The sequence below is a fragment of the Suillus subalutaceus genome (assembly GCF_016647625.1).
Source record: "Suillus subalutaceus strain FC151 chromosome Unknown DFJ58scaffold_137, whole genome shotgun sequence".
Lineage (NCBI taxonomy): Eukaryota > Fungi > Basidiomycota > Agaricomycetes > Boletales > Suillaceae > Suillus > Suillus subalutaceus.
Genome location: NW_024540386.1, coordinates 130737 through 141271, shown reverse-complemented (window position 1 = coordinate 141271; position 10535 = coordinate 130737). Strand labels below are relative to the sequence as shown.

Below are 10535 nucleotides of genomic sequence, written 5' to 3'. Positions count from 1 at the left end.
CATGTTTTGTAAAACTTGCAACTGTATTTGTAATCCACTTTGTCATAAGGCTGATTCAGCACACCTAAGGACTTGGTTTGTAAGCACATTCTTACCAATCCATGTGATGACTCATGCTTTTCATTTTTCATTCTTTGTAATACTACACTTCATTTTGTATGTACATTAGTAAACAAGCTGACTCAACACAAGTTTGTAAGCACATTCTTACCAATCTATGTGATGAATCATGCTTAGTAAGATGGCCTCCCAAAAGGTATATAAGGAGCCCATTTTCACCCATGCAATTCAAGCTTCCCACTTTAAACTCTTTTCTCAAACCGTGTGAGAACCAGTAAGATCTAAGTGCAGGCCATTCAGCAGCCTTGAAGTTAAGAATAAGAAACATATATTCAGGTTATATACTACCTTACAGGGGTTGACTATATAACAAAGTACAGCTACCTAGCTAAAGTTCATCAGCACTACTTTCCTCTCTCTTTTTCAGGAAGGGAGACATGAATCATGAGACACACTTCACAAATCCACGGGCACACACTTGCCAAAACACTGTACAAACTTCACACTCAGTATTTCAAGACCACGAGGTTTTAAACTAACCAAGGAACAAGAAGGAGAATATTGAAAGACATTCCTCCCAAGAACTCAGCACGTTATCTACCACGAAAACTAGAAAAGTCGTAGACCATGTACTTAAGGACTGGCAAGAAGTCTTATCCTGTATAGTTGTGTTGTCACTATATACGTGTCGTATATAAGACCCTTAAGTAACAAGACACCGGGTGCATCTCAATTCCTCCGGCAAGTCGTGTTACAGGAGTTCTATTGGATCCCAAGATTATCAGGACTTGAGTCACACCCAATGGGAGATGGTCCTAGAAATCAGTCTGTCATTCGGTGAAGAGTATATTAATAACATGGCGAACAAACCTGAAGTCTTCCATGCCATATCGGCACTCATGTGGTCTCCATATTCATGCTGATTGTTGACATTAGCAATGTGAGGGTGAAAGGTCATGTTGTTCGCGAAAGTTGGGTCACTAAATAGTTGCTTGACAACCTCCAGCGCATCGTGCCAAATGAGCTCCACAGGATGGACAGTCTTATAGCCTTTAAATTCTAATTTGGAGACTTTCCACAGGGTAAAAGAAGGCAGTGAGTCCATCCAGTCCAGGAGGTTATCTTTTGTGGTGAAAGATGGTTTTGTGCGATCCGGAGTGTCAAACTGTGAAGGTAAGATCAGAGTTAGGAGGACAGCTTAGATCAATATTTGTCATTTACCCATCTTAACTTCAAGAACTTCGTTATTTGGGTTTGAGTAAGGTTTTTCGCCAAAAACCTCCCTAATTCCCACTCGCCTTCATCAGGGAAAGGGTAGTAAGGATTTATCTTCCATCAATATGCATATTGATCATCTTCTAACTTATCCAGCACATTTCTACCGACACCATAGATGTATCCAGATTGCGGGTGACAGGTACCAGTGACAGGTATCCGACCACCTTGATTGAATACAGAAGGGACAGGTAATGTTTGTGGTCATACTTCGAATGGCCAACAAGTAGACGGAGAATTGAGATGTGAGATAAGCACCTCAATGGATGGATATTCCCCCAATTTGCAGTTGGGACATAGCCTGCCAAAGGTATGTACAGTATCATGAAGTGAGCAACGTATGTACTCACATTGTAGCGTAGACTTTGCTTAGACTTAAGCCAGTGAGTGCACAGGAAGCTGCAAAAACCAACAAGTCTTTCAAAGTCTGAAGACCTTACATTTCACAGCGCACAGTCATTGCGCCAGGCCAATGGAACTTGCGTCTTCATCACCAGTCTCATCTCCTGCTCGACCAAGCAGTCCTACTTTCACCAGCACTACGTCAAGCAGTGCAACCCATGTAGAATTCACTCCCATGGAGGTTTTTAAGAATAAGAAGGCCGACCACCCTGTCTCTCCCCATATGGCCACTGAGCTCTTATCTGGCTCCAACTGTTCACTTTCCCCCAAACTGTCCCCCTGCCCTTCAGGTTCTCCAAAGGTTCACTTCTCCCCAGTAGAAGAGATCCCATACCTTCCTGGATGTAAAGGAGAGCCTGTTGTATCAGCCTGGTGGTTCACAGTCACCAAAGTCACCTTCTCGGGCAGCTTACTTGCATGAGAAGTCATTCAAGAGACATGTCCCATACCATCACAGGCCATCTGCACTGGAGCTTTGGTTTGCAAACCACGTGACAGGGCGAGTACACCAGCCAGACTTTACGCCTGAACAACTGCAAGAGGTATTTGTCTTTTTATTTCTTTGTTCAAGAGGTTCTCAAGTTCTCACATGGTATATGTTCAAAAGCACGAGGACACGATAACCAGTGGTCTATCACGGATGAGCTTTGACACTTTGTACAAAGTGTTCAAGGCACTACTTGCTAGTTGCAAGGCTGTTTGCCATGAAGTAGCAACATCGTTATGGGAGGTTGAAGCCTCAGAGTGCATGACAGCATTCAATCAGGTGCTTCACCAGGAGAACCAAATCCGACTCAATTTGAAGGACAAACAGCTGAAGAAGATCAGGAACTACTTTTCTGAGCGTGAGCCCACAGAAATCGATGACAACATGGATTACAATCAAGCCATCTACAACAATGAATGCAAAATGCTTTGTGCCATCACCGCCCAAGCAGAGATAATCTCAAGACACCTGGGCTCACGTGCCAGGCATGAATTATTAGCATCTACCGGCAAAGCTCCCTACCTCCCTCGTTTTGTGGATGCTTTGCATAATAGGGACAGCATCACACGTGCGCTGCGTAGTGGTTTTGCAGATGCCAGTACCGACACCGATACTGACATCAATAGCAATTTCAGCGAAGATGATGATTGCAACAGGTGGCCAGGCCAGCAGCGCTCATGCGGCATGCAGTTGTGACATATCAATGGTATGTGACTGTCAAGTGATTCATGGTACTCACACTGATCTATATCAGTGACATTCAATTCAGTCATGTCACTGTTCGTAGATTATTATCAACTGGTACTGCCCTGCTTCGACCATTCAATAAGTTGCTTCACCTGCTCCGGCCGTTCATAGATCTTTTTCTGCTGTTCATAAATCGCCTTATTGGACCATGCCCCCCCCCCTCTTTTTACGCTTCATTAGTAAATCACCTTGCTTTGTTTGTAAATCACCTTATCAGCCTGCCACACATTCCCGGTTTGTAAAGATCATGTAAAGTTTGTGTTTCTTTTCCCCCTATGTACTATTACATCGATTGGCAACTTAAATGCATGCATGCGTTCTCACATCCTCCCCCACTTTGAATTCCTAGAGAATGTGGCCCTCAGTGAAAAACTAAGGCCAAGGTTCTGAAACCACCGCGAGGTTCTGGCCTCAATCCATTGGGCGAACCGGCGACTGACCAGCTTCATATCCCTACTGAACAACCACAGATGAGCTCTTTCACCTTCGACAAGCATGCGCCCAGTGCAGGTTGGCAAGGTGATACCAATAGCGCACTTCCCACTCAGATGAGCACCTGTAAGTGTCTCGTACTTTCATTCACTGATCGCTTACCATTCCACAGCGCTGCATAGCTGGAGCATGCAGGATACCAACTTCAATGGCTGTTTCTCTCACGGCACTTCATCTTTAGAGGATGACACCCGGCTTCGACAATCACTGTGACACGAGCACATCGGAGGTGACACTCATACAACCAGGCAAAATCCACACACGAATGTGATGCACGTACATTTTGTTTGTTCATTGATCAAATTCACACTGATCCGCTCATTTAGACGGCGGGCCCGGCAAGGGAGACAAAGAGGCGAGGCAGTCGACAAGCAATGCCACCTATGCCACACATGATTCCCTACCCAACAACACACCCACAGGGCGCTTCTGAATCCACTCTATCTGCAGCTGAAGCCTCGACCTCACAGACTGTGATGTCTGAGTCATCGATAGCTAAACCCTCGCCTATCAAGCTAATGGAGGGAAAAAAACACCTCTTGGTCCCACACCAATTGGCACCCCGACCAGGACCCCGAAAAACTCCTAGTCAACACAGCGCCCAACAGCACTAACGATGCCCAACAGCGTCAAAGCCAGAGCCAACAACAACCTAGAACTTTTAAGTACCCCTACAAAACTATCCATTATCACTAAAAATTAGAAGATGACCCCCGGAAAACCACAAAGCATGAGCTTCGGCGCAAAAACACCAGCCTCTAGGAACCCTTCTCCTACAATGCCAGGAGGACCATCCTCAAAAAGAATAACAAGATCTACAAATGTAACATTGACCCCATCAGAAATCGAAGCACTACCCAGCACTGTCAAAGATGCTGCCAGCACACACCTATACCTCAAAAAAAAGAGCCTCTGCCAAGCGACTGAACCTTATACTATAACTCACCTAATTTCGGTCCTTTTACAGATTACGCAGATTTCTGGAGCCACACCCCTACCAGTACTAACTGCCATTAGATCAGTAGTCTACCTACTCAAGCAACACATCGCAGATGAAATCACAGATGTAGTAGCCCAACAAGTTACAGAGACAGTATCACAGCAAATCACAGAATCTGTCTCTGCCAAACTAGGAGAACAAGTGGTAGCGGCAATTGCTCCCCAAATAGCTTGGATACTGACAGCCTCAGAGAAGTTAGAAAATATGATAATCAAAACAGAACAACTCCCCACCTCAGCCCAATCGAACCCAAATGAAAGTACCCTATCCCAACTGACCCCACAGATCCTGGACCACATCGCCACCACACTTACCCCACAAATCGAAAAGATAATCTCAACCTCAACATCACTAGCCAAATCACTGGATGAAACAATGACTCTCCGACAACTAGTTAATGACAAAATCGACCTCAATAGAGACATCAACTGCAGCAGCACAGAGAATCACCGGCGCCACTGACATCCTCTTTAGCACCCTAGAAGACTGTCAGAACTCCATGGACCTCATATTGCCCACGCTGGAAGCCACCCAGGACAGCATAGATGCCCTATCAAAGCAGATCTCCTCCATACCAAGACCCTCAACAGCCATGCCCCCAAGAACGGAAACCTTCAGCGACATTGTCACAGCAAATGAACCAGGACCTCAATCATACCCACCCAGACCCTGCAGCAGCCCCGTGAACCTCACAGGCTTCACCCCTGCCTCCAATCACAACACAACCTACGCCAAGGCCAACACAAAGTCAATACACAACGCCAAACCCCACTTATAGACAAGGCCATCACAAGAGCCGCTGTTAGGGCGAGACAGATACTACTGGACCCGATACCCAGAAACCCAATCTTCCCCCCGGACATTGAAAACGAGGACGTATTCACAAGAATCCGAGTAGCCTTCAAAACAGCATTTGCCCCTTCCTGCAATGAAGGAATCAAACACCTCCTCCAACTTCGCAATGGCGGACTTATAATAGAACTCGACAGCGAAGCAACCGTGAACCGACTGAAAGTTGAAGCCACCCAACAAAGATTTCTTCAAGCCCTGGACTCCTCGGTAATATTCAAGGACAGGACCTACACACTGGTGGTACAGTACATCCCTGTTAACCTACTGATCGAACGCACAGGCCTCCTTCGACTAGTAGAACAAAAGAATCACCTAGAGACCAACTCCCTCATCTCCATGCACTGGATCAAGCCCCCACATAAACGACCACCTGGACAAATGATGGCATTCGCCATATTACAGGTAAACGATGCTGAAACGGCTAATAAGATAATCAAAAACAGCCTTTACATCAACCAGAACCTAGTACAAGCAAAAAAGGACAGGAAGGAACCCATCCGCTGTGCCAAATGTCAACACTTCGGCCACATCGCACAAAACTGTAAGGCCAGCAGAGACACATGTGGCACCTGCACAGCCAACCACCGCACCAATGAATGCAACGCATACAGAACATACCGATGTGTCAACTGCCGAAACGACGACCACGCCAGCTGGAGTAGAGCATGCCCAGAATTCGACAGACGATGCAACAAACTCTACACCAAGCACCCCGAGAACGCACTACCCTATTTCCCCACCTGTGAAGCCTGGACACATGTAACTCTCCCTTCCAAGGCAGCACCCTATAAAAGGCCAACCAACACTCCATCATCACACACAGATGAAGTCCCTCCACGCCTCCACCAGACAATTCTCATCTCAACACTCACCAAGATCATCCCTAAACCAAAAGCCCAGATGCCCCCCACCGCCCCACAGGTCAATACATCCCCTACCTGCCACCCTAATCCAACCACCCAAGCCTACATCAACAAATTTGACCTTCTTGCGACAGACAACCTCATCGAACCCAACACTGAACACGAACCATATGCCACCAACAAGACCAACGACTCGACACCACCCCCCTTCACCATCATCAACATCAACACCAACCTGATCTCCAATCAACTACCTCGAGGACCCCAACCCCAACACCAACATCAACACCCCTCCAGTTCCCTTCCTCGCCCACACCAAGTTTGCCTGCCCCAACAGACCACAACCTGACCCCATCATCACCCTCATCTCCACCTGTAGACCATGTCTGAGCAACCAGAACAAATACCCGCTAGGCTCCAAATCTGGCAGCAAAACCTCAACAACTCCTGAGCAGCACAGGAATCTATCCTCAACGGACTGACCGCCAAGAACTGGGACATTCTAGCACTCCAAGAAGCCTGCAAAGACCACCTCCGTAACACCAAATCTAACAGGCAATGGCATACCCTATACCCTACTACAGCACCACATGCACCCGGAACAAAAAACTCGAGCGATCACACTCATAAGCACATCTCTGAACACCAATGACTAAAAACAACTCTCATTCCTCTCCTCTGACATAGTAGTCATCCAACTATCAGGACCTTTTGGAAAATGTACCATCTTAAACATATACAACTGATGGAAAAAGACAAGACACCATCAACGCCATTGACACCTACCTATCTGAGAACATAGCTAACATACGCCCCTCCGCCAACGACCACATGATATGGTGCAGTGATTTTCAACCACCATCACCCTCTATGGGAAGAAGAACGCAACACTCACCTAATAGACTACAATGCCGCACAACCTCTCATAGATCTCATCACGGACTACGGCATGAACCAAGCACTACTGAAAGGCGAGCCCACCCTTCAAGCCTTGAACTCCTGGCAACTGGACAAGACCCGACAATGTCTTCTGCACTGACCACTCTATAGACTACTTTGTAGCCTGCAGAACAAACCCAGGCTCTAAGAGGCCCGAAGACCAATCACATACCAATCCTGAGCATCCTAGAACTCACCATCCCCCGAACCACCCAAGATCCCATGCTGCAACTATCAAGAAACTGACTGGAACAAATTTAAGGAAACCCTCATCACTCGCCTATACACCAGACCCTGCCCCAGCACCTCTCCTAACCGATGCCGATTTCCAAACCGCTGACACGCACGAAACCTGTTTCGTACATGGTCATGGTAAATTTATGACACATGCTAGTCCTTACTATAGCCTATACACTTCCCCTGAATTTTCTATACCTTACTTCAATTTACTTTAGACATTTCTGAGCATGTATCATCAAGATACGACTTAGCGGTTCAAACTAAATACTTAATGTACCCTTTATCCTTTCTATAATTCTTTATTTTATTTACCCCTATGCCAAACATATGTACACACACATTCTATGCACACTTTATTTACATCTATGTACTCAAGGACTTGGTGCCAACCAAACCAAGTTGAACTAGTTGGAATGGATTGGTAATCAATGCACAGCAATAAAGCAGTGCTAGAAGGACCTGGAACACAGCCTTTGCTGAGTAATCTAGAACATTCTATGAGTATCTTACTAATCATTCCATAACATTCCATGACATTCTATGACATTCTATAAGATTCTATTGTTCTTTCTCAAACATTCTGGAATATTCTATAGTATATTAGTAATAAGTAGCACAGCCACTAGTCTAGTAGTATATAAGGGGCTCATTTTCTCCTCTTGTGAAGCAATAAATTTCATTCCCAAGTATTATCAGAGTGAGACAAAGTTTATAGGGGAACATTCTTTCACCTCTAAGATTCCTAGCCCCTACTATTTGAGTGAACATTCAAGTGATTATTAGGAGAAAATATTAATTTATTTGCTCCACACCTTTGACATTATTCTTCACACATTCTTCAGAAGTATTTGGCCACATTCTTGAGCCATCTTTGATTACATAATCATCCTTTATTCTAGTTCTCTTTTAGACACAGGAAAAGTTCTGTGGGGAGAATTATATGTATTATTCATCAATTAGGGTAGACATAAATAAGACCTACAATCTGTCAACGAATATTAAGAGCTTGGCCACTTAAGACTACATCAAGAAGGTGTACTCTATTCTGGACTGCGTCATTACTCATTGTGAGATCCTGAGCAGCAGAGAGTTGGTTTTGAGGCCACGTATTGGGACGATCCCGCTAGTGAATTTGTTCTCCATTGCTGAGTATAAGTAAGAGATATCCAAGAGGGATATAAATTAAAGTTCAAGCTCATTGCATACAGCTGCAACATATTATTCTGAAGTTTATAGCACTACCTTGTGCTACTATTGTTTCTATCGTTCTTTGCCTCTTTTACATCACTAGCATTTGCTTGAAAAGGTCAACACATCTCGTCCCCCACGAACGACCACATTATCAACTGTTGGTAATTGTCTGAACCGTTGACCGTGGAGGATTGTGAAATTTGGTGATTTTCTTGCCTTTCACATCCTAGTAAGACACCGCGGCACAAAACCTCGCCTCCTCACTTGAAGAAACCATATCCGAAGTGGTCCCGTTATCCAAGCCCAACCCCCACTCAAAGAGGTGGTGGACACAAGAACTCACCCTCCTACGTAGACAGGTCAACAAAGCCTGCCACACCGCCTACAAAATGAGAGGCCTCCCCTTGCACCCCAGCCACCAAGAATTCAAGTGCCTATGAAACCACTACGCGGAAGAAATCTTCAAGTCAAAGAAGCAACACTGGGTGGAATGGCTAGAAGAAATATCAGGTAACAACATATGGACAGCTAACAAATACATCACCTCAGAACCCACCGACGGCAGCAAAACCAGGATCCCTACCCTCTCAATCCGCCAGCAAGACAGCTCTACACGCGAAGCCACCAGCAATGTCGAAAAGAGCATCACCTTAGCTGAATCCTTCTTCCCTCCAAGACCCAACCTATCTACCATTCCAGCAGACTTCGAATACCCCGACCCCATTGCATCCATGGTCCCCATTACATCCGACGAGATCAAACGAAACATCCAAAAACTAAGTCCCTACAAAGCCCCAGGACCCAACGGAATCTGTAATGTAGTCTTCAAACAATGTACTGACATACTAGTCCCATTCCTCCTCCCGATCTTCAACGCCTCCATCAACCTTCACACATACTACCAACCCTGGAGACAGTTCACGACAGTAGTATTACACAAACCTGGCAAGCCTGACTACTCAATCACCAAAGCATACAGACCTATCGCTCTCCTTAATACCACATGGAAATTACTAACAGCCGTTATCGCAGATCAAATGACCTACTACCTTGAACGCCATCAGCTACTACCACCAACACATTTCGGAGGACACCCCGGCCGATCAACCACTGACTCTCTTCATCTCCTCGAGGAAACCATCAAGAACACATGGTGAACCAAGAAAGTAGCTTCGGTCCTCTTCCTCGACATAGAAGGCGCCTTCCCAAATGCTGTAACAGACCGCCTACTCCACAGCATGAAAATATACCATCTCCCACTTGCCATGATTAACTTTACTCAGCAAGTTCTCACCGGATGACAAACCAGACTCCAATTCGACGACTTCAAATCTGACTGGTTCCCGGTCACCAACGGCATCGGCCAAGGAGCCCTCTATCAATGATACTATACATAATTTATAATGCTGACCTCATAGATGTAGCCAAGGGCCAAGGCAAGCAAGAATCCACCCTCGCCTTTGTAGACGACACCGCCTTCATCGCAAATGGCTCGACCTTCCATGAAACACACCGCATCCTCAAACACATGCTAGAATGAGAAGGAGGAGGGTATGACTGGTCTTGAATTCACAACTCCAAATTTGAAACGAGCAAATTTGCACTAATAGATTTTTCAATGAACAGAACGAAACCCAGACCCCCCATGATCATAAGAGGCTCTACCATCCGTCCTTCTCAAACTCACAAATTTCTAGGTGTCATACTCGATCAAGAACTCCGCTGGAAAGCCCATGTCTCATACGCCATCGCCAAAGGGACAGCATATGCACTTCAACTCCGCCATCTATCATCAACCGCCACAGGAATGCCAATGAAACTCACTTGACAACTCTATCAGGCGGTTGCCATACCAAAGATGCTATACACCGCAGATGTCTGGTTCACCCCAGCCTATCAACCCGGCTCAGATACCGCCCAAAGAGGCTCGCTCGGAGTAGTGAAGAAGATATCTACCATACACAGAATTGCAGCTATCACTATCACC

General features: G+C 45.7%; 3 protein-coding genes across 3 annotated transcripts; 2 read left to right on the top strand and 1 right to left on the bottom strand.

The window, feature by feature from the left end:
- Window positions 1-822: 822 nt before the first annotated feature.
- Window positions 823-1914, bottom strand: DFJ58DRAFT_845463 (uncharacterized protein; the record flags this gene model as incomplete). The annotated part of the gene is made up of 7 exons (XM_041393156.1): window positions 823-875; window positions 931-1225; window positions 1282-1389; window positions 1443-1544; window positions 1594-1636; window positions 1686-1734; window positions 1815-1914. 7 exons carry the CDS (start codon window positions 1912-1914, stop codon window positions 823-825), a joined length of 750 nt encoding a protein of 249 aa, XP_041238979.1.
- Window positions 1915-2377: 463 nt separating this feature from the next.
- DFJ58DRAFT_845462 (uncharacterized protein) lies at window positions 2378-3053 on the top strand (the record flags this gene model as incomplete). The annotated part of the gene is made up of 3 exons (XM_041393155.1): window positions 2378-2792; window positions 2881-2930; window positions 3012-3053. The coding sequence occupies 3 exons, from the start codon at window positions 2378-2380 to the stop codon at window positions 3051-3053; spliced, it is 507 nt and encodes a 168-aa protein (XP_041238978.1).
- A 2364-nt stretch (window positions 3054-5417) lies between these two features.
- DFJ58DRAFT_640250 (uncharacterized protein) lies at window positions 5418-5702 on the top strand (the record flags this gene model as incomplete). The annotated part of the gene is made up of 1 exon (XM_041381336.1): window positions 5418-5702. A coding segment is annotated over one exon (285 nt), but the record flags the coding sequence as incomplete, so codon positions are not given.
- Between the last annotated feature and the right edge of the window lie 4833 nt (window positions 5703-10535).